A 26057-nucleotide genomic window follows, 5' to 3' on the forward strand; every position below is an offset into this window, starting at 1 on the left:
TTGGAGTCAATACATCCCTCAACTGTCCCTCCGAACCAGGAATGGACAGCTTGGCCCTTCACAGGGACCTCAGGTGGGCAAAGTGGGCTGAGTATTTGCTTATTGAACAGGTGGAATATTCTTCACCTGCACAAGGAGATGTACCCTCTTCCATTTTTTTGAAGCCGCATTCTGCCCTCTCATTTTTCATTTTTCTACTTCAGTGGAGAATTCACAAGAGAGTGATTCTCTGCTCTAAGGAAAACAGTGCCGGGGGAGGGATGAATAGCAGCTGACCCCTTGACCTTGGCACTGGGGAGACATTATGGCGAGGGTAAGGGGTGGGATGGAAGGACTTTCGTGAGCTGGAACACACAGGCAGTTACTGCTTAGCTCTTGCCTACCGCTGGTATACAGGAAACTGGGCCCGCTGTTACATAGCTTCTGAGTTTTTTTCCCCCAAGGGAAGCTAGAAATTAAGATTTATGTGGAAGATCCTGGTTTTAAACATTGACTTAAATTCTTTTGAAACATCGTGTAAGCTACCAGAAAGTGCCTGAGGACAAATGTGGCCAAGGGCCTCCACTTGGCTACTTTTGTCTGGATCATGTTGACCATCCTCTTTCAGAGGCTCTTTGTCTGAAGCACTTAAGCTCCAGAAAGTATGTGAACACTCTAAAAAATGGCACCAGTATGTTCTGAATGTGTACTTTTTTTCTGAGGAAGTGGGTCCCTAACTTTCATCAGACTTTTATTAAATCTGAGCACTTGTATGTGTTAGGCACTGTTAGGCTCTGGGGAGACAGTGATGAGTGAAATTAGCCGTGACCCCTGGTCTCGTGAAGGGTACGGTCCTGGAAGGGAGGAGGGACATTAATCAGAGTCACACCACCCGGTGCACAGTGACGGATGGAGATGGTATTCAGAGGGAGGGAGCATGCTTCTGTAAGAGAACATTTGATAGGGGCCCTGAACTGGCCAGAGGGTAGTCGGGAGCTCTTCCCTGCAGAAGCAACTTGTCAGCTGAAACCTGAAGGGTCGGTAGTGGTAAATTGGGTGAAAAGGAAGAGTGAGTGAGTCTGTTCCAGAAGTAATGGTGTGTGCAGAATCTCCTGCAGGGTGGAGCACCGTGCGTTCAAGAAGGCCAGTGTGGCGAACGATGTAAAGAAGAGGGGCTTGGCCCATAGGCTGTGAAAGTGGTTGGTGGCTCAGCCACAGGACCTTGTCAGTCAAATTCTTGGGCTTAGATTTTATATAGTCTAAAGCTTGTGAAATTGTGGGGGTGTTTTTGACAGTAGAGTAACCTGGTCAGAGTCCCATTTTCTAAAGATCTCTCTGGGTGCTGTGTGTTGAATCAGTTCCTGGGGGAGACTATTTAGGAAGCTGCTTCTGTTCACGTGGCTTGGGTGATGCCAGGCCTAAAGATGAAGGGCACAGGAGGGAGTGTCTCAGCTGCCTCAGGCCCCTGTGGGAATGCTAGAATAGAGCCAGGTTTGAGAAGCAAAATGCTGAGTTTGATTTGGACATCACCAAGTTGGATGTGCCTTTGAGAAAGCAAAAGGAAATGTTCAGTGGTGGGGCGCCTGGGTAGCTCAGTCCGACTTTAGCTCAGATCATGATCTTGAGGTTTGTGAGTTCGAACCCCATATCGGGCTCTCCGCTGATAGTGCAGAGCCTGCCTGGGATCCTCTTTCTCCCTCTCTCTCTACCCATCCGCCACTTGTGTGCAGGCATGCTTGTTCTCTCTCTCTTTCTCAAAGAGATATTGAAAAAGAAAAATGTTCAGTGGCAAACAAAAGGCCTGGAAATGCTGAGGGAATGGGCCTTGTTAGTGACTGTGGCAGGCAAAGGGGCAGGGGAGGGAGCCAGGGAGACTCCCTTCGCCTGTGCCCTTCTGCCGCCTCAGGAGCAAGTGATGGCAGGGGAGGGCACCTGGGAGATTCTCTGGCTCTCACCACAGGAACTGGGCAAGAAGGGAACTAGCCTGGTGCCTGTCCTTTACCCCTTCCAATCCATTTGTTGCAGGAACAAGTACCTGCTGCTCAATAACCAGGAGCTGAACGAACTCAGTGCCATCTCTCTCAAGGCCAACATCCCTGAGGTGGAAGCCGTCCTCAACACTGACAGGTGGGTGGCATGCAGCTCTGGCCCACAGCCCGCCCTGGCTGCCTGCGTGCCCCCGGGTTCACAGATGAGTGCCCACGGGTCTGGTACTTATCCTTTCTCTTTCACATGTAGCTCCGATGTCCTGAGGGCTCCTGGGTGTCACGCACTGTCCTCATGTCACCTGCATTACCTCACTGGGGCCGCACAGCAGCCATGGGAGGGAGGTGCCATCATCATCTCCACTTTACAGAGTGGGGAGCAGGGGTTTGGAGAGGTCATCTGCCAAAAGTCACATGTGTTCTGCCCACTCCTTTGTCACTCACCTTTGCTGACATGCTTCTTGCCCTGTGATAAGTCCCATTAGCTGGATTATGCTCGTGCCACCTTCTGACCAGCAGGGAGCTCACAGGTTCCTGAGGGTCAGGGCAGGGAGGACTATAACCAGCAACAGAAGTCATAATTCCCAGGCTCTATTTTTTTTTTTTTTTAAAGCAAGAGAAATCTGTTCAAATAAAATCGTGCATAGTCTGTAATGTCTGGAGGGGATAAAAGTAGAGCTGTTCTATTTGAAGAGGGAGTTTAAGGGCTCAGAATCCCTGCCTGCTTGGCCATCTGTTCCCCATGGTGCAGCCCAAGTCATTTCCTCATCGAACATCTTGCTTCCTAGACCAGCAAGCTGAGGCCCAGAGGCACAGGGACTTGTCCAAAGCCAGCGGAGCTGAACGTGGGGGCCAGGGTACTCCCTCTCTCACCCTACTGGCACAGACTTTGCCCCATCTGGTAGACTCTGTCCTGGCATTTCAAATTCGCTTTGGTGTAAACAGCCCTCCAGCGGTTCTGAGCACTGACTCTGGGTTTTTCTGGCCTCTGATCACTTGCCAGTGAGTCTGGGAACGGAAAGCTGGCCTGAGATGTGGTGTGAGTTCAGTTCTAAGACTGCAGGAGTCCTTGGAGTCCTCTGGGCACAGATGGAGCTGGGGGGCATTCTGCAGGTTTGGAAATGTCCCAGGTTTTTTCACCCACATAAACCGGCAGAGAGACCCAACCCCAGGGCCCCAAGATAGCAGTCCCTTGGCCAAGTAGAACTTGGCCCTGTCAGCCTCAGGTCTGCCACTGATGTACCTGTTTTGTTTCAGGAGTTTGGTGTGTGATGGGAAGAGGGGCTTATTAACTCGTCTGCTGCAGGTCATGAAGAAGGAGCCAGCCGAATCATCATTCAGGTAGGTCTGGGGACAGGCACCTGCCACTCCTGAAGGGTCCAGGAGCCAAGTGTTTCTCTCGAGTGGTTAGAAACACCTCATGTGGCTACCAGCTTCTGCTGTGGATATCCGACTAGTCTGGGGGGGAGGGGGTCTCCCTCTGTGGAGGGAGGACTCCACAGGTGTGCATGAGCTTCTGCTGCATCCCAGCAGTATATTTTAGGGACTAACCAAGCATTCACCAAGCATCTACTCTGTGCTGGACAGATGGTAGGAAATAGCTGCAGCCCCTGCCCGTGGAGTTCCCTGGGTTGTGGGAAACAGGCGTGTAAAGAAACCTGTTGGAGTGCAGTGTGGAAAGAAATAGAGCCAGGACCTGCCCCAGGGGCTTGGGAACAAAGGAAAGCTCCTTATCCAGCTGGGGGCTGGGGGGGGGGGTGTGGACAGGGAGGGCTCCCCAGAGCTCCTCTGGCTCACCTAAGATGAGTTGTGAAGGCTGTGGACAGAAGTAGCGGGTAAGGGAGGCATTGGTCAGGGCTGGGTGTGATCTACCAATAGGTTCGTGTCCACATGTGCCCCCTGTCAACTCAGCCTGCCTTGTCCAGTCTTCCCCTCATTGATCCCAGCTCTACCCCCCCACCCTCAGGGCCACTTCTTCTCTACGACAGCCCATCAGAAGTGAGCTCAGTGGCCCATCTGTACAGATATGTCAGGTTTCCTCATGCACTCTCAGCACCACTTTCCATTGTCCTTCTGTTCTTCTGAAGGGGCAAAGCTAGAGTGTATTTTCATATGTGACTTACTGTAGCCAGCCCTCTAATCCTGGATCCATCTTCTCTGAGACATAGCTTCTTCCAGACAGAACCAAATAGATGACAGTTCCCCACTGAGCTGTCAGCTCCATGAGGATAAGGACTATTGATTGCTATGTCCCCAGTGCCTAGTATGAGGCCTGACGCCTAGTAGATGTTCAGTGAATGTCGAATAAAGCAAGACAGCAAATATCTCCCAGCCCCCTTGGTGAATGGAATATGGGCCAGAAGAGGGCAGCCTTAGCCACCTGGGCCAGGGGTCAACATTTGGGTCGCAGGTTTTGGCAAGCCCGGGCTGTGGAGAGTTTCCTCCGAGGGACCACCTCCTATGCAGACCAGATGTTCCTGCTGAAGCGAGGCCTTCTGGAGGTAATAGCCTGGAGGAGCCAGGGTGTTGGGTGTCCCGTTCTCCCCCTAGCCCCATGCATTGCTCTCCTTCCTGAGACTTAGACAGCTGGTCGGGAGCAGACCAAATCTCTATTTTGAAATGCCAGTGCAGTTGTCCTGGGACTTCCCCTGAGTTTCCAAGTGTGGGTTCCTTAGGTGCTTAACAGATGATTGAGGGATCTGGGGGGTGGCCATGGAAGAGTGTAAGAGTCTGTAGTAACCCAGCAAGGCCTTTTGACCCTGAGGATACTTTGCTGTTGACCAAAAGTCAATTCCCCTTTATTGTAAAGTGGTCTGCAGAAAAAGCAAAATTTACAAAAGGCAGGGAACAAAGTGGCCAGAGATATCATTGGTTTAAAAAAAAAAAAGATACAAACAAGAAACTGACCCATGAATTGTTGTAAAATCCATAAGGAATTGATCTAAATCAGCATAACTTCAGGAAAATGCCAATGAAAAATGGAAACAGTTTAACTATTGTAGAAAACTCTATTGTAAGAGTTAAACTGGCTTTTGTTCCTGATGAAAATTCATTGATTTTGGTATAAACTTTCTTATAAATATAAAGACAAACCATGGGGTCAAAATGTGTCCTGTGCCCTTAAGTCCTGTGCTTCAGTTACTTGAGTGGCCTCAGTGCTCAGGCAGTGGCCATTGTTACTTCTGGAGACGGCTCCCCTCGCCTGCCGGCTGGAGAGCCCTGGGCAAGCAAGAGGTCATGACTGCACACCTCAACCCACCCCCAGCCTCCTGGTGAGGTGTGTCATGCCTGGCCCTGCCCTTGGAGTGCCCAGCATCCTCAGATGAGAATCTAGACAGGGAAACGAGTTCCATCAACTGACGTGGATGCTTAACTCAAAGCAGATGTCATGTGGTCTGAGCTACGTGCCAGGCCCTGGTGGGAGGCAGACAGTGGGCAGCTTGGTTGAGCACAGCCTGGGGGCGGCAGCCACATCTGCTTCTTGGCCCCAGGGCTCAGCCACCTTCCTGCCTTCATCCTGTCCTCTCCCACCCCAGCACATCCTGTACTGCATCGTGGACAGCGAGTGCAAGTCGAGGGATGTGCTCCAGAGTTACTTTGACCTTCTGGGGGAGTTGATGAAGTTCAATGTTGATGCATTCAAGAGATTTAATAAATATATCAACACTGATGCAAAGGTAAGACTAACCCAGGCTCCATGGGGTTTGCTGCATCATTCAGAAGTTATCTTGGAGCCCCGGTCCTTCCCAGTCTTTGGGTGCTGGTTTGAAATTGGAGAATACTGGGGAGTCAGTGGGCCGGCTTCAGCGAATGGCCATTCACCTCTGCACTGTGCTGGTTCTGTGCTGGACCCTGGGTATACGGGGGTGACCGTCTCAGCTACTTGTGGGCAGGGGTGAGGGTGGGAGCAGGTGGGCTGTGAAAATGGCTCTGATGCAGGTGGTGGGTGACACGATTAGCCCCAAAAGGGCAGGATCGGCCCCGGTATGTGAGCCTCACGGTGTGTGTTTGATAGAAACCCAGTGCAAACTAGTTGAAGTGAACATGAGGGGAGTCCAGCGCCCATCATCAGTGTAGAAAACACTGGGCTTGCCGTCGGCCCTGGCTCGAGCTCCTGTTGGGGGTCTGGCCACCCGGCTTGTCTGGGCCTCAGTCTTATGAGACACAGCTGGGCCTGGGTGGATGGGAGCCCTGTGCGGCCAGTGCCCACCCTGGACCGTGGCCACCTTCAGTGGGAGCCTACCACCACCTGCCTGAGCTGGGCCTCTGCTGCAGTTCCAGGTGTTCCTAAAGCAGATCAACAGCTCTCTGGTGGACTCCAATATGCTGGTGCGCTGCGTCACGCTGTCGCTGGACCGGTTCGAAAATCAGGTGGACATGAAAGGTAAGGAAAAGCCACAGTGCCAGGGTGAATCGGCCCAGTGTGGCCACAGTGGTGTCAGACACCCAGCATCTAGCAAGGAGACAAAACGGCCATAAGTAGCTGCACCAAATGCCCACATGGCTGGGGTCCAGGTTATGGCTCTCTGGGAGATTTTCTTGGCTCTTTGACTTTTCTCTATCGTCTGTGCTTCCTTTAGTGAACATGTAGATTTTAATAAAAGTAAAGAAACTATTGTGCAAATGGAATGCAGAAAACTGAACACCCTTCCTCTCTTGCCTGGAATCGCCTGGGAATAGAGGGACCGAGACGGTGAAGCCTGAGGGAGGGAGGCCTCAGAGAGGAGGACCCCGCAAGGGACTGAGGGAAAGGTGGTGTAAACTCCTGGGGGGGTGTAATGAGAATGCAGGCTCAGCCTGGGTGGCAGCACAGCTGGACATTTGTTCCTGCTGCATCTGGCCTTTCCTGTGTTGCTTTCATGGTGGGGGCTCCCATCTCCAAAGTCAGGACCCCAGTGGGGCCTGGCTACAAGCCTGAGGGGCAGGTCCCTGGGCCTGAGCCACAGACCAGCTTCTGAGCCTGCTGTCATACCTCTGCCCCTCTGTCCCCAGTTGCTGAGGTCCTGTCCGAGTGCCGCCTGCTTGCCTACATATCCCAGGTGCCCACACAGATGTCCTTCCTCTTCCGCCTCATCAACATCATCCACGTGCAGACACTGACCCAGGTGAGAGGTCCTGCAGACATTCAGGAGGGGAAGGGAGATTGGAAATAGTTTCCCTCATCCCAGAGCCCAGGGGTTGATCTGTCCCATCTTTGCCCTAGACATGTGTCTTGATCTGTCTGTTGGTTCCTAGGAAACCCCGCCAGCTATTCTGAGGACTTTTTCCAATCAGGGACCGGTGTGCCATTTTACAGATGGGGCCTGAGGAGGGAAGAGGTCTCTGAAGTCACAGATGGGTCAGGATTGGCATGGAGTTCTTGACTCCCTGTTCAGTGCTCTCCGAGCTCCTCCTGCTGTGCAGGCTTTGGGATTGGACTTGATGTGACTTCCCACTCTCTAAGTAACTGCAGCTGCCCCTTCTCTAAGCTTCACACTCCTCTTTTCTAAAATGGGGTTAATGCTCAACCCCTCAGAGGTGGTTCTTTGTTCGTTCAGTTAGCACACATTTACCGAGGCAGGGCACTGGGCTGGGGCTGCACAGTGAACCAGCCCGAGACCCTCCCAGCTCGGTGCTGAGCAGAAGTTAGAAAGTGAGGTGGCTGCATCTAATGCGGGCACCCTGCCCCACCCTGGGGATGGAAGCTCCGGGAACCAGAGCTCCCAGGAAGAAGTGATGCCTGAACTGATTCTGGAGGAGGAGTGGACTCTAGACCACTGACGATGACCCCCCCACCCCCGCCCGCCATGCCCTATCCTCTCAGGGTTGTGCAGGGGCAGCTCAGTGCATGGCATGAGACACCCTCCTCCCTGCCCAGTGGCACCCCAGATCCACCAGGGGCCACTGGGGCTACCTGCATGCACCTAACGTGGCACGCCTGGCGCCTCGCAGGAGAACGTCAGCTGCCTCAATACCAGCCTGGTGATCCTGATGCTGGCCCGGCGGAAAGAGCGGCTGCCCCTGTACCTGCGGCTGCTGCAGCGAATGGAACACAGCAAGAAGTACCCCGGCTTCCTACTCAACAACTTCCACAACCTGCTGCGCTTCTGGCAGCAGCATTACCTGCACAAGGACAAGGACAGCACCTGCCTGGAGAATGTGAGTGGCCCCCCCCCACCCCCCGCCCCAACCTCCCAGTGGGCAGGCCATGGGCTGTCTTGGGGGTGTGGTCTCTGCCTGGGCTGTGTGGTAGCTCTCTGTCGCCTTGCCAGCCCTCCCCACGGGGTGCCTGGTTCGGCCTGGGTCCTCCAGGCGTCCTAACCCCTCTCTCTTTGCCCAGAGCTCCTGCATCAGCTTCTCATACTGGAAAGAGACCGTGTCCATCCTGTTGAACCCAGACCGCCAGTCACCCTCTGCCCTCGTCAGCTACATTGAGGAGCCCTACATGGACATAGACAGGGACTTCACCGAGGAGTGACCTTGGGCCAGGCCTCGGGAGGCTGCTGGGCCAGGGCCAGTGTGGGTGAGCGTGGGTACGTGTGCCACACACCCTGCCTGGTCACTCCCCTCCCCTGCCTCCCCGATAACTCTGTCTGCCCCAGGTCTTCAGGTACAAGCTTGTGGGGAGGGAGCATCTAGAAGCCCTTGGGTCTGAGGGCCCCAGGTCACTGGGGAACCTCAGTTCCCTCAAGACCCCCATGATAAGGACAGGGATACTATGCCCACCCTTCCTTCAGAACCCTGGGGCCCCAGCCCATCCAGAGAGAGGTAAAGGAACTTTAAAAAATAGCTCTGTCTGAGCTCTTGCCCTGTCTCTTGGCTGTCAGTCCCGGGGTGGGGAGGGAGATATGGGCACCCTCCTCCAATCTGTGAGCCAAGCTTGCTCTGGCCTTTGGACCCAGGCAAAGGCTTCTGAGCCCCCGCGGGCAGGGGTGGGGGCTACCAGAGGACGCTGCCTTCCCCCACCCTTGCCTATCTATCCCTCCCTCCCTTGTTTTCCTTTAGCGACTCTGGTTCTGTTTGCTCACTGGCCGCTGTGTTCATCCCAGGGGGTTTCCCTAGAAGTGGGGACCCTTTTCTTCCATCCCTTGGGGCACCGGGTGGCTGTGCCCTGCCCCAAGGCAGCGTCTCCTGCCTGAGCCCACACACACAGGAGCCTGGCTAGGAGCACACCCTTGGCCCCTCCTTGTGTTGCCAATTTATTAACAACAAATAAACCAATTAAATGGAGACTATTAAAGAACTTTATTTTAAATGACTGTTGTGGACGTGACTTTTGTCCAGGGACTGTGTGTTCCTTTGCTCTCCTGAACCTCAAAAAAGGAGAAGGCAAGTAGCTGGAGCTGCAGACATGGCATTTATTCAGGGTGCAGCAGGAGACGGCACACAGCAGGCATCGTCTTCAGAGCTCAGGTGTCACTCCTTGTGCTAAGGGGACAGGAGTAGCTGAGTGAGCTTCACCCTCCCATCCTCCCTCCCCCATGCAGAGGTCAAGGGGTACCCCATGGCAGTCTCTCACCTTGGGTCCCAGGGCATCTCGGGTCCGTGCCCGCAGCTTGTTAGCCTGGGTTTCTGCCATGTCTGCCCGTTCCTCCGCATCATCCAACTCATGCTGGGCCTTGCGGTACTTGGCCAGGTTAGTACTGGCCTGCTGTTCCTGGGGACACAAAGGGCCTTCCTGGTCACCCTTTGTAACTGAGATAGGTAGTCTGGTCCCATCCCATTCCCCAGAGGGGCCTGGCTTCCGGTCAACTGCTCCTCTACCTTCTCCATCACCAGTGCCCCTGGCAGGAAGAAGGGGGGGGGGGGGGTAAGGCAGTCCTTCCAGAGGCACGCAGAAGGGAAAGCACTTGGGGTCCCTTCAGGGACAGCTGGGTCCTGTCTCTAGCTAAAGCTGGTAGGAAGTGATCGCTCTTCCCACTGGGACAGTGGGGTCACTGAGCTAGATCACTGCCCTTTCAGGGCAGCTTGCCTGTACACAAAGCCAACATGGGCAATCCAGGGCCGAGAGAGGGAGTAGACTGCTCACTGTCATCATCTCCGGCTGAGGAGCCTGGAACTGGCGCTGAAGTTGTTCCCAACTTCCAAGTCCCAGCTGCCCAGACCCCAGTGCACTCACCGCCTCCTCACACTGGCGTTTGTAGCTCTTGACCTTGCTCTGCAGCTTGTCCACCAGGTCCTGCATGCGAGCCAGGTTCTTCCTGTCCTCCTCAGCCTGGGCAGGCAAAGGCGATTTAGATCTTGCCCAGACTGGGCCAGTTCTGGCCACCCCACCCCCACCCACGTCGTGGCGGACCTAGTCACACACCTGGTACACGAGCTCCTTGACACGGCGCTCGTGCTTCCGCACCCCTTTGAGGGCCTCAGCGTGCTTCTTCTGCTCCGCATCGAGCTCAGCCTCCAGCTCCCGCACCTGCGAGTAGCCAGGGATGGGCCTGCTGCCCAGAGCCCATCCTCAGGCTGCCCCCTCGTCCCCTGCCCCGGCCTGGGAGGGCCGCACGCACCTTGGCCTCCAGCTTCTGCACCTGCTTCTTCCCGCCGCGGAGGGCAGCTTGCTCAGCCTCCTCAAGCCGGGCCTGCAGCTCCCGCACTGTCTGCTCCAGCGTCTTCTTCATCCGTTCCAGGTGTGCACTCGTGTCCTGCTCCTTCTTCAGCTCCTCGGCCATCATGGCCGCCTGTTAGTGGATAGGGTGGGGTGGGGGGGAGCCTGGTCAGGAGGGGAAAGTCCCTTCGGTCTCAGCTCCAGGCGCCCCCATGGCCACAGCCCAGCCTCACATCGGTGATGGCCTTTTTGGCCTTCTCTTCGGCTTCCCGCCTCTCCTGGGCAGCCTCCTCCACCTCGCCACTCAGCTGGGTCAGGTCCACCTCTAGCTTCTTCTTCTGGTTCAGGAGGCCCGTGTTCTGTGGGGACGCGGAGTCTCAGAGCCGGCCGGCAGGCCCACGCCGCCAGCATCCCCGCGCCCTCCCGGCCCCACCTGCGAGTGCAGGAGGTTAAGGCGCTCAGTAGCCTCCAGCAGCTCCTGTTCCGCCAGGCGTCGGCTGCGTTCGCCCTGCTCCAGCGCGGCCCGCAGCTCTTCCAGCTCTGCGGCCAGCAGCGCGGCCCGCCGCTCCAGGGCCTGGGCCTGCTCCCGGAGCTCGGCCACCAGCCGCTGTTCCTCGTCCCGCCCTGCCTGCTCCTCCTTGAGCTGGGCCTGCAGGAGCCGTGTGGCTGCCTGCGCCTCCATGGCCTGGCGGGTGGCATGGCCCAGCTGCAGCTCCAGGTCGTTGAGGTCACCTTCCATCTTCTTCTTGAGCCGCAGTGCCTCGTTGCGGGCCCGAGTCTCCGCATCTAGGGAGGCCTGCAGGGACTCCACTGCCCGCTGGTGGTTGCGCCTGTGGGGAGGAGGGAGGAGAGTGGGGGTTGTGGCCTAGGAGAAAGGGGTGGGCACAGGCACTAGACCTGCTCTTACGCCAAGGAATGTTGTAGACGTGAATCCATTGTGGGAATAAGCGACTTGTCCTTTCCTGATCTCTAGCCCCTTGGGACTGCCTGTCACCCTCAGTACAAGTTCACGGACAAGAGTGAGGCTCCACAGCAGACAGACATGGCTGAACCCTGGCTCTTGCCTGCACTGTATAACCCTGAACACATCCTTTAGCCTCCAAAGTTGGCCTCTAGACTGGGGCCAATAGTCCTGACCTTGAAAGAGGCCCAGGGGAGGGGCAAACGAGGTGCCTGTGCACACAGAGGGGCCCAGCCCACACTGCTTGCCTGTATTTCTCCTGCCCTCAGTGGGGACAGGAGGGGTGTTAGCCTCAAGAGGAGTGGATCCTGGGGTGGCAGAGGACAGGGTTGGCTCTGGCCGCCCTACCTCAAGTTAGTGCACTCTTCATCCTTCTCAGCCACTTTCCGGTCCACCTCAGCCTTGACCTGGGAGAGTTCCAGCTGGATCCTCAGAGTCTTGGTCTCCTCCAGCTCCAGGGCTCCCTGGAGCATGGGCATGGGGGCTGTGAGCGTGCATTGCAGGAGAGGGGAGGCCAGGGAAGCAGCAGGTCAGTGCCCGCCCTGCCCCTGTGGCCAGTCCCTGACCTCAGCCTCCTCCAGTGCGGCCTGAAGCTCACTCTTCTCCCCTTCCAGAGCCTTTTTGGCTTTCTCCAGCTCCTGGATGCTCTTCCCGCTGAGGCTGACCTGGTCTGTGAGGTCACTGATTTCCTCTGCAGAATGAACAGGGCACCTCATTCACCCCTGATCCCAGGTGGCCAGAGCAGGGCACCCTCAGTGACCCCACAGCAGATCATACCCTGCAGGTTCTTATTCTCCCGCTTGAGCGTCTCCAGAGCCTCGAGCGCCTCCTCGTGGCTGTGGCGCAGCCGGAAGAGCTCAGTGCCCAGGCCACGGGCCTCCCTCTGGGCAGCCTCCAGCTCACGCTGTGTCTCCTCCTCCTGCCGCCTCCGTTCCTCCAGCGCCCGCTCCAAGTGCCGCTGCTTCTTGTCCAGTGCTGCAGCCGCCGAGGTGGCCCGCTCCAGCTCCAGGGTCACGTCCTCTGACTCTGTCTGCAGTCGTAGCTTGGCCTTCTCCAGTGATGAGCACTTGGCATGAGCAGCCTCCACTCCCTCCTCTGCCTCCTGCAGCCGCAAGGCCAGCTTCTTTCTAGGCCAAGGGAGCGGACAGTATGGACCGCATAGTCAAGGGAATCTGGCAGTAAGGTCCCCGTATTCCCCCCTCACCCCCTGAAAGCTCAGAGGCTCAGGCATCACCCCTACATGGTGATGGCCAGGCTGCTAAGGCGCTCACTTGGCCTCCTCCAGCTCCTCCGTCCTCTGGATGGCGTCTGCCTCATACTTGCTCCGCCACTGGGCCACCTCAGCATTGGCTTTGGACAGCAGCCGCTGTAGCTCAGCCTGGGCCTCTGCCTCCTCCTCGTGCTGCTCCCGCAAGAGGTCACAATCATGCCGCAAAGCCTGCACAGCATGGGCCAGCGCACTCTTGGCCTGCAAGGACCTCAGTGACCTCAGTATTGGGCCGGGCTGGTGGCCCCAGGGCCCACCCTGCCCACTCTGTGGGAGCAGGTGGCCGGCCCACCTTGCTCTCCTCTTCCAGCTGCCTCCGCAGTTCTTCCAGGCTCTGGGTGGCCGAGGCCTTCCCCCGGCTTAGCTGGCTAATCAGAGACTCCTTCTCCTCTAGCAGGCGGCTCAGCTCCCCTGCGGGGCCGAGGGTGAGTGGCAGGTCAGGCGGGTGAGGGGCAGCGCCAAGGCCCCAGGGTGGCCCAGCCAAGCCCCCGGCCTCACCACTCTCAGTCTGCAGCCGCCCACGCTGATTGCTCGCATCTGCTAGCTGCCGCTGCAGCTCTTCCACCTTGATCTTGGCCTCACTCAGCTGATCCTCATAGGTCCGGCACAGCTTCTCGGCACTGGCCTGGGATCCAGGGTCAGGAGTCAGAACAAGTTTGTGAATCACAAGGCAATGTCTGGAGCTGCCAATCAGGGCCAGGACCCCTGGACTGGGAACTAGAAGGCTAGACATGGGTCCGGGAATCAAAGCGAAAGCAGAGCCCCAAGTTCAGGGTCAGAGATTCTACTGCTGGACCTTGGCTTTAAAAGATGGGTGTCTGGGGGAACCTGGGTGGCTCAGTCGGTTAAGCGTCCGACTTCGGCTCAGGTCATGATCTTGCGGTCTGTGAATTCAAGCCCTGCATCGGGCTCTGTGCTGACAGCTCAGAGCCTGGAGCCTGTTTCAGATTCTGTGTCTCCCTCTCTCTCTGGCCCTCCCCCCTTCATGCTCTGTCTCTGTCTCAAAAATAAACGTTAAAAAAAATTTTTTTTTTTTAAAGATGGGTGTCAGAAGTGAGAGGGCCAGAATGAGGTTAGGATACTAGAGTCTGAAGTCAGTTGCAGACAGTGCTCATAAGTCAGCTGTCAGGATTAGGTGGTACAAAGGTCAGGGGTCAAGGCTGGGTGCTGGGATTCGAGACAGGACCAGTCAGGACAGAGGTCAAGGACTGAGAGGTTAGAATTAGATGCTGGGTCAAAAATGACCTGGAGTCAGGGCCCAGAGTTAGGAATCAGGGTTTGAGGTCAGGACCAGTGTGGGGTTGGGGATGGATGACTGATAAATAGGTCAGGGGTCAGGATCAGGTACAGGGTCAGGGGTAGGGTCAGTGCTGGAGTCAGGATCAGTTTAGAGTCTAGATGGGTACGGGATCAGAGCTCAGTCAGAATGCTAGACTCAGGAAGGAGGCAGACACCTTGCCACGGGCCAGAGTCTCAACATTGGCGCCCAGATCATCCACCTCCATGCGGAGCTCGCTTTTTTCCTTTTCTAGCTTCTGCCGCACCCGCTGCAGACTGTCCACTTGCTCGCCCAGTTCGGCCGCGCTCTCAGCCTGCTTGCGTCGCAGGGCAGCCACCGTGGCCTCATGCCGCAGTGCCGCCTCCTCCAGCTCCCGCCGCAACCGGCCCAGCTCGGCCTCGCGCTTGCGGCAGCCCTCACGCTGCCCTGCGGACGCCCCGCCAGCCTCCTCCAGCCGCTCGCTCAGCTCCTCCAGCTCCCGGGCTGCCTCGGCTCGCTGCTTCTCCACGCGGGCCCGGGCTGCCCGCTCCGCTTCCAGCTCCTCTTCCAGCTCCTCCGCCCGAGCCTGGGGACAGGCAGACGGCAGCAGTCACCTCTGCGTGCCTCTGGCCCTGGCCCTTCCCGCACTCGGTCCACCCCGTGCCCCACACACCTGCAGTTCCTTGATCTTCTTCTGTAGCTGTGCCCCAAGGAGCTGCTCATCCTCCACCCGCAGGGTCAGCTGACTCAACTCAGAGTCCTTCCTGGAGGTGGAGGGGGCCGTGAGCCAGCGCAAGTCCTCACTTCCATCAACCTGCCTGGAGTCCCTTGGTCCTCCAGTCTCCTTCCTCCCCACCTGAGGCACCAAGTCCTCAGCGACCTCATCCCTGTGTTCCCTCTCAAACCACCCCCCACCAGAGCCTGGCTGGGACCATTGGCGGCAAGGAAGGCAGGACACGACCACCTGCACCTGAGTGACTCCCATCTCAACCCTACACATTCAACGCCTGCAGTGAAGCAGAACTGACTGGAGGGTCCAGAGGGAGAACCGGGGTATAGGCTCAGGAGGCCGCCTGCCAGTCTGCCACGACCCGGCCCATGCCTACTTCTTGAGCTTCTCCTCCAATTCCTGCTTGTCCTGGGCAGCATCCGTCACCGACTCCTGCGTCAGCTTCAGGTCACCCTCGAGCTTGCGCTTTGCGCGCTCCGTGTCCATGCGCAGCTTCTTCTCTTGCTCCAAGGAGCACTCCAGCTATGGCGCAGGAGGGGTAGGCATGATCAGCCCCCAGGCGTGAGCCACCGGCCCCGCTGTCCCAGCGCCACCACACAGGCCCCTGCTGTGACCAGGACTCACATCTTCCACTTGCTGCTCCAGCCGGAGCTTGGCCTTGGCCAGTGCGCTCACGCGGTCCTCCTCCGCCTGTAGGTCACCCAGGGCCTGCTGGTGGGCCTCCTGCAATGCCTTCTTTTCCTTGGTCAGCCGGGCCACCGACTCGTCCAGTGCCGCCATCTCCTCTGTCAGGTTCTTCACCTGTGCCAGGGCCAGGGTCACCGTGAGGATGCCCCTCCCACACTCTGGTGCAAGGAGCCACCATGCCAGGTCACAGCAACCGCCCCTTCCAACTAGGGGGGACTTGGGCAAGTCGTTTCACTCTGAGCCTCAATTAGTAGTAGATGCCAGCTACTTTCAATATAACGGGTGTTCCAGACAGTCCTGGTTTCCCCTGTGAGCACCTGAGTGAGCCCCTCTTTCCCTCCTATATAATGAGTCAGTATTCCCGGCCCTGTGAACCACATGGGGTTGTGCTAGGGGGTCAGGGGCAGAAGGGATCCAGAGGCACCCAGGGGATGCAGAGCCGGGAAAGGGGCTTCCTGCCCTCACGGGCCTTACCAGCCAGGATGGATGACAAAATACTGGCATTTACTGAGCACCTGCTGTGCGCTAAGCCCTGTGCTGAGTGCAAGCAAAAGGTGGTCACACACTGAATCCTCAACCTAATGAGGGAAGTGCTGCTATTAACCCCACCTGACAGGAGGAAATGGGAGCCCACAGAGAGGGGCCACCCAGCAGGGGCGTCACAGAGCCCGCAGGGAGAGCAGCAACTGCCTGGCCCCACGGCCAGCCCCCTGGCTCGGAGCCTTTCCCCCCACCCGGCCCAGACCATACCTTGTTCTCCGTGGCTTGCTTCTCCTTCTCGGCCTTGGCCAGTGTCAGCTCCAGGTCGTCGATGTCCTTCTTGAGCTCTGTGCACTCATCCTCCAGCTTGCGCCGGCGGGCGGCCAGGTCAGCATTCACCTCCTCCTCATCTTCCAGCCGCTCACTCAGCTCCTTCACCTTTGCCTCGAGCTGTACCTTGGACTTGATCAGCAAGTGGCAGCGCTCCTCAGCATCTGCCAAGTTTTCCTGCTCCTGGAGAGGGACATGAGGAATGGGACAGAGCCATGGCCAGGCAAACCAGCCGAGAGACACGAGGCCAGGCCCCAGAAAAAAAAGTGCCATGCAAACGTGTGACACCCACGCTCAGCTGGGGACCAAGGAATGCCTATAACCTGCTCTTGGCCCCAAAGGGGCTCAGGTGTGCTGGGCTGGGGGCTCAAGGAAAGGGATGGGCAGGGGTAGAAGCAGCACCATCAAGAGGGGAACGTCAGACAGGCTGGGGCAACCCAGAGTGAGAAGCCCAAACAAGGGCTCTCAGAGAGCTCTGGGCTATGGCCTTCCAAGGGGACAGGCAGCTGTGCCATGATTGGCTTGGGTATTCTCTCCCGCCTCACCATTTCCTCACCCCTGCTTGCCCACTAGCAGGTGAGTTCTGTGACCACAGGCCTGACTTCCCACCAACGTGTCCCCAGAGCGACCGTGGGGCCTGGCACACAGGTGATACTCATAGTGTTTGCTGAAGGAAGGAATGACTCAGTGGACTTGGGAAGTTTCCAGACCCTTGATCCCTGCCCTCTGGCCATTACTGTTATGTGCCACCTGGGTTTCCATGGCCCTTAACCAGAGAAGGGAGCATGGGTCTGTGTCAGGGACAGGAATGAAGGAGGGCCAAGGAGATGGGGCTCCACTGCAGCTTTAGCAGGAGGCCAAGGTAGCATGGGGCGGGAGCATCAGGACACGGGGACAGACTGACTCTGATGGGGGACGTGAGCCCACAGTATCTCATGGCATGTTTGGGAGTCAGAAGAAAGATCCAGATCCTGAGCACCTGTATGGCGCACCACGTCCACCCTGACCAGGGGTCTGGCTGTGTTTCCTCAAAGCAGCCTGGGGTTTTCTGGAGTGCCAGGGCATAGGTCACCAATGGAAACCCTCCATCTCCCTTCCCCTCCCCTACTCACTGCCTGGAGCTGCAGGGCCAGGTCATTCTTCTCTTGGGTGACACTGACATGTGTCTCCTCCAGCTCCTGGCGCTTGGCCTCCGCAGTAGCCAGTGCCCCTCGCAGCCCCCGAAGCTCCGCCCGAAGGGCTGCCAGCTCTTCCTCGGCCTGCGCTGAGCGCAGCAATGGCTTCATCTTGAAAAAGAGCTTCATCCATGACCAATTCTTGACGGCATTGAAGGCGCGGATATTCCACTGGATGGTGAACAGGGCATCCCTGGGGAGGGGAAGACACGGGTGGCCAGGAGGCTCAGTGCTGTCCCTCCACGGTAACAACCCCGATGTTCCTGGGCACCTGCCCTGGGCTGGGCTCTGCACACGGTGAATGCTTCAGCATGTGATCTCAAGTGGATCTAATGCCTCTGCTTTATTGTGAGGTGGAGAGAGAAGCCCAAGATCAAATGGGTCTGCCTCCAGGGTAAGGGCTCAGAAGCCCTAAATGTCCTGGTGGCCCTTGCAGTGTCCTGAAGAAACCAGGAATGTACCCTGATATACTCAGAGCTCTGGGGTCACATGCCTGGGCTCACACCCCAGCTTCCCCACCACTAGCCATCTGACTGGTTCTCAGACTCAGAGGGCCGCTCTGCTGATGAAGTATAATCACAGTGCCCGCCTCCTGAGGACTGTTTGGCACTTTAAGCAAGATCATGCAAATAAAGCCTCTTGCCTGGGGCCTGGCACTTAAGAGTCTCGGGAAACACTGGTTGTCATTATTACCACTCTGAGTGGCCTGGAGTGAAGAGAAAGGTGATCTTATCCTGATTTTTGAGGTGAGGAAATGGAAACTTGCAGTTGAGGGGGACAAGACAGGACCTGCTCCTTCAGAGACACCTAACCAGCCGCAGGGATAGTCTGACCCACGTGAGAGACAATATCACAGGGTTGGAGAGCCTGGTGGTCCCGGCAGCCAGGATACCGTGGTCACACCCCTACCCCTGTCTGCTGCTCCCTCCCCACACACACCTGCCTCCAAGCAGGCGCTGATACTCAAGGCGCATGAGGCGGCCCCGGCTCCGTGCCTGTAGCAGCGTCAGAACCTTGGCCAGACGCTGGTCACGAAGCTCTTCCAGGATGCCTAGAAGCCCAGCCTTGAAGAACACCTGGGGTGGGGGAGGATGCACCAGGTGTAACCCCCAGCCACCTGCATGTGTCCTGTCCAGTGTGACTGCCCACCCCCGGGTCAGCCCTAAGTCCGATGTGCCCCAACCTTGGTGTGGCCAAACTGGTACTGGGTGTGGTCAATGTCCAATGAGCCCAGGAGCTTTTCTGTGGCCTTCCTGCTGTCCACGAAGGTGTCATCTGGGATAGCACTGGGGTTCAGGATGCGGTACCTGGGAGAGCAGGGGAGGGCTGCTGAGGAGGGGGCTGGGCAGGGGAGCAAGGGAATATTCGAAGGCCTCCCAGATGCCACAGCAGAGGCTCCAATGGGGGAGCATGGTGACACTGGGGATTGAGCACAGTCTGCTTACAAACCTTGGGTTGCATTTAAATACATTCATTAATTAAGTTCTTTTTTTTTTTTTTTTTCAACGTTTATTTATTTTTGGGACAGAGAGAGACAGAGCATGAATGGGGGAGGGTCAGAGAGAGAGGGAGACACAGAATCGGAAACAGGCTCCAGGCTCTGAGCCGTCAGCACAGAGCCCGACGCGGGGCTCGAACTCACGGACCGCGAGATCGTGACCTGGCTGAAGTCGGACGCTTAACCGACTGCGCCACCCAGGCGCCCCCATTAATTAAGTTCTTTAAGAGATTGTAGTATTGGGTGCCTGGGTGGCTCAGTCGGTTGAGCATCTGACTCTCGATTTTGGCTCAGGTCATGAACTCATGGTTCCTGGGTTCGAGCACCAGGTCAGGCCCTCCACTGATAGTGCGGAGCCTGCTTGGGATCCTCTCTCTCTTTCTCTCTCTGCCCCTCCCCTGCTTGCACTCTCTCTCAATAAATAAACTTAAAAAAGGGAGAGATTGTAGTATTTACAACAGGCACGCAACACTTTTATAATTTTTTAACTTACAATTTTTTGTAATTCATCTTATTTTTTTAGAAGGCAAAAAATATAAAGAAGGTGATATGGTATGGTGTATCAAAGCCGAAAGAACATTTGAGAGAGAGAATTCTAAACAAGAGCAAGGGTACCCAGCACATCCACTTCTGTGGGTCCAGGTGGCTGTGGCCATAGCATTAAGGTCAGAGAAACGTGAAAGACCCCTCACCAGGGGCTGATAAACAAAGCACGGTTCACTAGACTCTGGGATACTATAGCCAGAACAAAAGGAATGATGCTGCACGTCATTAATACATCTGTCCAAACTCACAGGACGTACACTGCCATGAGCAAACCCTAACGTAAACTATGGACTTTGGGTGATTCTCCTGTCCCCAGCCACTGTAACAAATGTCCCACTCTGGTGAGGGATGCTGATCATGGAGGAGGCTGGGGGGGGGGGGGAGCAAAGGCATATGGGAAATCTCTTTGTACCTTCCCCTCCATTTTGCTGTGAACCTAAAACTGCTCTTTAAAGAAGTCTTAATTAAAAGAAAAAAAAGGGGGATGGTGCAGACTTATGTCTGCTGATAAGGAGAATCTCTCTTACATGAAAAAACAAACTCACAAAACAAGGGTGGGCGGGGAGGAAGGAGGGAGAGCGAGCGAGCATGCACATGCGTGGAAGCACGCCAACTATATTTGTGCCAACATGCATACGTCAGTGTGCATGACTACAGGTACTTCAGGGGAGGGGGGCTATGGACATGTGTAGCTGATAAAATCAAACATATTAAAGGGAAGGGGGAAGGAGCTAACAGCACTGACTGGCGTTACGCAAAGTCTAGTCTATGGGGCCCCTCACTCAACTCCCAAATCCATATCCAGCTCCTGCCTGCCCCACTTCGACTTCTCTTCTCGAACCTCTGCTGAAGACATTTCAAACCTAACTTGGTCAAAGTGGAACTCACTCCACTATCCCTCCCCACTCCATAATATGGAAAAGCCCCATCTTGGTATCTCAGCACATCTACTCCCCAGTTGCTCAGGCCCCAAACCTGGGATCACCCTTGTCTTTTTCTTATTCCCTATCCAATCCATTAACATGGCCTACTGGCTACACCTCAAATACCCGAAGCCTGATGGCTACTCCCCTAGCCCACCCCTGTCTCAGTTACCACCATCTCCCATCGGGGTGCCAGCCCAGTCTCCATGTTGTGTTTGGAATCTCAGTCCTTGGAACCTTGATCCCTTTGGCTCTAAGTGTGTGCCTTTCCCATTCCCTCAGGCTGCTGCCTACACCCGGGGGAGGGCAAGGGGGAAGGTGGCTGTATAGGAGCAGGAAAGGGGTTGGTGGGAAGCCAGGGCTGGGCAGGCAGACACCCACCGCTGCCGGAAGTCAGCATAGAGCAGCCTGTTGGGGAATCCTTGGCGACAGATCCGGATCCCCTCCAGAACCCCATTGCAGCGAAGCTGGTGTAACACTAAGAAGGCATCCATGACCCCTGGTTGTGGTGGAGGTTAAAGGGAAAGCTTTGAAGTCAACAGACACACCTTCATGCCCCAGAGAAAGACCAACAGCCCACATAGGGGCTTTCTTTGAGACCACGCAGGCCCTGAGGAGAGGGAAGACCCAGCTTCTAAGTCTGCCTTGTCCCCTCCCTCCAATGTCCTCACCCCACCAACCTAGCCCTGGGGTGACTACCTGGGGTCTTGTTCTCGTTGGGGACAATGCAACGGACAAAGTGGGGCTGTGTGGCCCGTAGGTTGGTCATCAGCTTGTTGAGGTTCTCCTGGGGGTGAGGAGAGGGGAGAAAGCACAAGAGGGGCAAGAAGCAGAATTGGAAACCATAGTGGGTCAGCCTGCTGAGGACTGGTGAGCCAGGCGTCTAAGCATGCCTCTGCACATCTGTCCTTCCACTGTTCCTTGGGACCCTCTTCCCTCTTCTGTTTGACTGGGGCCCTGTCAGTCGCCTAAGTCTTCACTCCCCCATCCAATCACCATGCCTCCCACAGGCCCCGTGGCTCCCACCCCATCCCCCCCAAACCCTGCCCAGGCAGCGTGCGGACGGGAAGCAGCACAGACTTGCTGTGATGTTCACAAGAGAGGAGTTAAACATCACTGCAAGTCTTAACAGCCGCCCGCCCAGGGTGCAGGGGACAGAGCAGGGACCAGGGACGGGGCTGGAGACTGGCAGGTGAGGGCCTGCATGGGGCCCCGACTGGGCCTCACCTTGTGCAGCTGGGACACCGTCTGGAAAGATGCTGCCTTCTTACGCTTCTCTTTCACCCCAGACTTGGGGGGCTCGGCTAGGAGAGACATGGGACCAGTCACTCCGGGGGACGTCACTCTGTGAGTGCCCTATAGAATGGTGACCTTGTCCCTCTGTACTCACTGGAGCAGGACCCTGCATAGTTCTCATAGAGGGTGGCTAAGAGCCTGTTCTGCGACTTTTGAAAGATAGGGACCACCGTCTCATTCAGCGGATCTTTGTTTTTCTCCAGCCAGCCCACAATGCTGTAAGGCACCTGGCAGAGACCAGACAGGGGCTGAGCAAGGTTGGGGAACCAGGAGAAGGGAAGAAGGGGGTCAAGGGTTGGGATTCCAACAGGCACCTACCACGCCCGCATAGTGGACCACCTCAAAGTGGGCCTGGTATTTGCGCTTCTTGTCAGGCCGTGGCTGCTGGAAATTGGGTGACTTTCCTGCATGGTTATCATAGAGCTTGGCCCGGAAGCTGGCATCTGAGGCCTTGGGGAACATGCACTCCTCCTCCAGGATGGACAGGATGCCCAGTGGCTGGGGACAGGGAACAAGTTTGAAGGGCCATCATCAAGCCAGCCCATCCTGGCTGGGCCAGATCCCATAACCCGGAACCCCTCCTTCTGGAAGCCTTCCCAGACCCCCAACTTCAGCCATTGCTGGGAGGGACAGAAACCAGATGGGTACCCAGGAGTCCTGTCTTCCAAAAGAGAAGTTTGTTTCTTGGCTTTGAACTCCCTTCGCATGATTTGCAGCTCTGGGTCGTCCTCTTTGCTCACAGGTGCACAAACTCAAACTGTAATCTCTGTACCCACCCACCTCCTGATGTCTGTGGTCTGTCTGTCTCTCTCTTTCTCTGTCACACACACACACACACACACACACACACACACACAATAAAAGGGGGGAAAAAGGCAGTTGAATTCAAATTTTGGCTTCCTCACTTACTAGCAGGGAGGCCCTTAGACCTCAATTTCCTAACCTACTAAGTGTTGAAATGAATACTTTCAGTGCTGATCTCACAGCAAAAACTGTTGACCACCCAACTATGCAAAAGCAGGACACAGAAATGCATAAAAAATCGCCTGCTGCATGAACTCTTGTGGCTTCTTCAGCAATGTTCAATGTTCAAAATACATTTTCAGAGAAAAAGATGGGATATGAGTCTGAGTCTATAAAAGAAAATGCACGTCCAGGATAAAGGATTTGGAGGCAACTTAACCAAAGTGCCAAGACACAGGCTGTAGTAGGGTTAGGGGGCAAATATATTTTTTTTTTCCCCTTTACTCCTGAGTTTTCAGATTTTCTTTGATTTTTCTTTCTTGCAGTCTTTGTACAACAGGGAAATAGATATAATCAATCAAATAAATTAGCAGACATACTCTCCCCTGCCTACCCCCAGGCAGGTCCGGTGAGATTGTGGCTGCAGTAGGCCCTTGTGAACTGCAAAATTGTGTGTGCCCATGACAGGCTGTTGGCCACAGTGCTGGGTGCACACTCACGTACCCACCAACACACATTCACATAACCTCCAACAAACCTATTCACACCCATGCACGAGCTGCCATTCACACACACGAACAGAGACACAGAGCCACACTCACATACGCAAGCTCACATCGATGCACCACTGCACACATACATGAGTGCTTGCACACGCTCGCTCACAAGCCAGCACACGCTCATTCTTGCTCACTCGCCACACCCCCATCCCCCTCCCCTTGCAGTGGCCTTGCCCTAGGCCCCACCTTCTCAATGAGGTCAATGCAGGGTTGCAGGTCCAGGCCGAAGTCGATGAAGACCCAGTCAATGCCCTCCCGTTTGTACTCCTCCTGCTCCAGCACGAACATGTGCTGGTTGAAGAACTGCTGGAGCTTCTCATTGGTGAAGTTGATGCACAGCTGCTCAAAGCTGTTGAACTATAGAGGGAGGTGCCAGGCTCATCAGATACACACAGGGAGACCCATGGAGGAATGGGGATGTGCGCGACTTCACTGCCACCTCCAGGCAGAGTCCCGGGGCTCTGGCCCCCATCCACCCATGGTCCTCTGCCTTGGAGAGAACAGAGCCCAGGGGTGTGGGCCCACTCTCACCTCAAAGATCTCAAAACCAGCGATGTCCAGGACCCCAATGAAGAACTGACGGGGCAGCTTGGTGTCCAGGGTCTGGTTGATCCGTGACACCAGCCACCGGAACAGCCGGTCATAGGTGGCCTTGGCCAGAGCCCCCACGGCAAACACCACCTGGAGGTGTGGAGAGGCTGGGCTGGGACCTGGCAAGGAGGGTACCCTGCTCCACTGTCTCCAGGTGAGCCCTGGCCTGCAAACAGCTCACCTGCTCCACACTCTGGCCCTTGGTCACGTACTCGTTCCCCACACGCACTCGGGGGTGCAGAAGGCCTTTAAGGAGGTCCCCACTGCTGACCCCCATCAGGTAGGCAGCCTTGTCAGCACCTGGCAGGGTACACAGCAGGGGGGCGGTGAAGGAGGAGGAGGGCAAGAATATGGGCACCTGGGGGTGCTACTGGCCTCTGCCTGGAGTTAGAAGAGGGAGGCAGGGAGAGGTTGAGTTCAGGGCAGGCAAACTATACGGCTCAGAAGGGTGAGGGTCCGGGATTGAGAAATCAGGGGTTACAATCAAGGCCAGGTAAGACTTAAGTCAAAGGCTGTGGACAAGGGTTAAGGTTAACGGTCACGGACAGGACACTAGAATCAGGGTCAAGATGATGACCAGGTCAGGCCAGGGTCAGGCCCCCTCACTTTCAGTGCCGTCAGCCTCAGCCTGTTCCTCCCGCTGCTTCTGCTTGAACTTCATGTTGCCGAAGTGCAGGAGGGCCCCCACGATCTTATAGCAGGCACACTTCTCATCCACGCTGAAGCCCAGGATGTCCATGGCATGCTGTGGCAGGGGACAGAAGGATCAGAGAAGTCTGGGCTTCTCTAGGGGCCAGTTGAGCTAAGGGCACTGGAATTGCTCCCTGACCTCCCCCCAGCCTCACGCATCCGCACACTGCAGGCGCCCCGACCTGCCTCTCTCCCACCAGAGACCTACATCAGTGGCCATGAGCTCCTCGCCGTCATTCATGTTGTCCACAGTGATGACACCCTGGCTGCAGAAGTGGTAGTCATAGGGGTTCATCGACAGAAGCAGCATATCTGGGAGACATGCAGAGAAGCACGGTGGGTTTGGCTGCATTCACCCAGTGCTTCTCCTTCCCTCCCATCCCAGCATGGAAGGTTCTGGGGGCCACCCAGGCAGGGAACTCTAGGGCCCTCCCAGGACTTCTGTGTAGCTGAGTTTCTCACCCCCTCCCCCAGGCCTGTGGCTTTTCTTTCTTTATGGTTCTCTGAGGAATGAGCCCAGTCACTATGCAGGGTGCTAGGGCACAGGGAAAACCACACTGTGTCCTTGAGGGGCTTGTAAGAGTGCATAGCTGGGCCTAGACAGAGCCACTGCTTCCCCCTTGGTGCTGGATGGGGCCTCTCCAGTCTCAGGACAGAATGAGGGACAACCTTGCCAGGGCCATGACACTAGGGGCCTATTCTCCAGTACAAGGAGAGAGCTCAGCAGTAACTAGGAGTCCCAGCTAAGGAGTGGAGGGGCAGTCCCACCCAGCCCCGTGGGCTCTGACTCCCCCTTCATCCACCCCTGGCCCTCACCCTGCAGCTCTGGCTTCTTCCCCGAGAGGATCTGGTAGTAGACATGGTAACCACGCTCACCAGGCAGCTGGAAGATCACTCGCGACTTCTCCAGGAGATCTGGGGAAAAGAGGGGCACTAGCCTACCTTCTCCCTGTACCTCCCCAGAGTGGGTCACCCCAGTAGAGCTGAAGGGGTGGGGGAAGTTGTCTCAGGGGTGTGTAGAGAGGCACTGTATCCACACACATGCCAACACGTACTGAAAAGTGTCTCTCACGCAGGTGTCACAGGGTGGGGATGTGTGTGTGTGTCTGCAGGTCTGCGTGTCTATGGGCAGGGGTCTTCATATGTCCTTCTTTCATCTATGCTTTCATCCCTTCATCCACAGACCACACTGCTTCCCTCCAGAGCAGAGCTAGCATGTCAGTGTGTGCGTGAAGCGGAGTTTCCATATGTTTGCAAAGGAATGAGTCAAGGAGTGAATTACAACATTCTCTGGTCATCACATGCCTGTGCTTATCCATCGGGATCTGGTGATGCATCCCAAGGTGGGGAATGGTCAGTGTAGGGGCCTCTCTGTGCATGCAGCCTGGGCCCTGGTGTCTGTGTAGTGGGGCTGGGCCAGGTGGGATGGGCAAAAAGTGGGAGGGCAGGCTTCCAGGGAGGATGGAGTGGTGTGGGGGGTGGTCACAGGCCTGCCCTTTTGGAGGCCAGAGAAAGAACTGAGGTGGGGTAAGGATCCAATCACAAGGAGCCTGACTGGCCCAACAAGGATTCAGGTCTCCATCCTAAGGTAACAGGGGGCACCTGGGTGGCGGTTAA

General features: G+C 56.3%; 2 protein-coding genes across 5 annotated transcripts in view; one reads left to right on the plus strand and one right to left on the minus strand.

The window, feature by feature from the left end:
• The window catches only part of TRPC4AP (transient receptor potential cation channel subfamily C member 4 associated protein), a 69713-nt gene extending 60515 nt beyond the window's left edge, over positions 1-9198 (plus strand). For all 3 annotated transcript variants that reach the window (XM_047069797.1, XM_047069798.1, XM_047069799.1), the window contains 8 exons: positions 2005-2106; positions 3222-3305; positions 4375-4465; positions 5501-5641; positions 6240-6348; positions 6957-7069; positions 7896-8102; positions 8284-9198. In XM_047069797.1, coding sequence (XP_046925753.1) covers positions 2005-2106; positions 3222-3305; positions 4375-4465; positions 5501-5641; positions 6240-6348; positions 6957-7069; positions 7896-8102; positions 8284-8421 — 985 coding nt within the window. In that variant the 3' untranslated portion in view covers positions 8422-9198. The remainder of the gene's footprint in view (positions 1-2004; positions 2107-3221; positions 3306-4374; positions 4466-5500; positions 5642-6239; positions 6349-6956; positions 7070-7895; positions 8103-8283) is intronic.
• MYH7B (myosin heavy chain 7B) overlaps positions 9170-26057 on the minus strand; it is a 55403-nt gene continuing 38515 nt past the window's right edge. Inside the window, exons 12-43 of one of the 2 annotated variants that reach the window (XM_047069795.1) lie at positions 25257-25355; positions 24649-24752; positions 24357-24495; positions 23932-24050; positions 23691-23840; positions 23346-23516; positions 21955-22134; positions 21731-21863; positions 21568-21644; positions 21040-21127; positions 20722-20839; positions 18557-18680; positions 18313-18449; positions 17311-17566; positions 16139-16381; positions 15326-15502; positions 15078-15223; positions 14645-14735; positions 14168-14557; positions 13212-13338; positions 13006-13124; positions 12718-12914; positions 12224-12573; positions 12013-12137; positions 11795-11910; positions 10919-11315; positions 10719-10844; positions 10448-10618; positions 10252-10356; positions 10063-10158; positions 9463-9600; positions 9170-9371 (exon numbers count right to left, since the gene is read on the minus strand). In XM_047069795.1, the coding sequence (XP_046925751.1) occupies positions 9360-9371; positions 9463-9600; positions 10063-10158; positions 10252-10356; positions 10448-10618; positions 10719-10844; positions 10919-11315; positions 11795-11910; positions 12013-12137; positions 12224-12573; positions 12718-12914; positions 13006-13124; positions 13212-13338; positions 14168-14557; positions 14645-14735; positions 15078-15223; positions 15326-15502; positions 16139-16381; positions 17311-17566; positions 18313-18449; positions 18557-18680; positions 20722-20839; positions 21040-21127; positions 21568-21644; positions 21731-21863; positions 21955-22134; positions 23346-23516; positions 23691-23840; positions 23932-24050; positions 24357-24495; positions 24649-24752; positions 25257-25355 (5021 nt within the window). In that variant the 3' untranslated portion in view covers positions 9170-9359. Of the gene's footprint in view, positions 9372-9462; positions 9601-10062; positions 10159-10251; positions 10357-10447; positions 10619-10718; positions 10845-10918; positions 11316-11794; positions 11911-12012; positions 12138-12223; positions 12574-12717; positions 12915-13005; positions 13125-13211; positions 13339-14167; positions 14558-14644; positions 14736-15077; positions 15224-15325; positions 15503-16138; positions 16382-17310; positions 17567-18312; positions 18450-18556; positions 18681-20721; positions 20840-21039; positions 21128-21567; positions 21645-21730; positions 21864-21954; positions 22135-23345; positions 23517-23690; positions 23841-23931; positions 24051-24356; positions 24496-24644; positions 24753-25256; positions 25356-26057 lie in introns of those variants that run through there. The other variant, XM_047069794.1, reaches the window with a different exon arrangement.

The sequence above is a fragment of the Lynx rufus genome, unplaced genomic scaffold (genome assembly GCF_022079265.1).
Source record: "Lynx rufus isolate CCGP_SWC_20201006 ecotype Redwood Valley unplaced genomic scaffold, mLynRuf1.p SCAF_8, whole genome shotgun sequence".
Classification (NCBI taxonomy): Eukaryota; Metazoa; Chordata; class Mammalia; order Carnivora; family Felidae; genus Lynx; species Lynx rufus.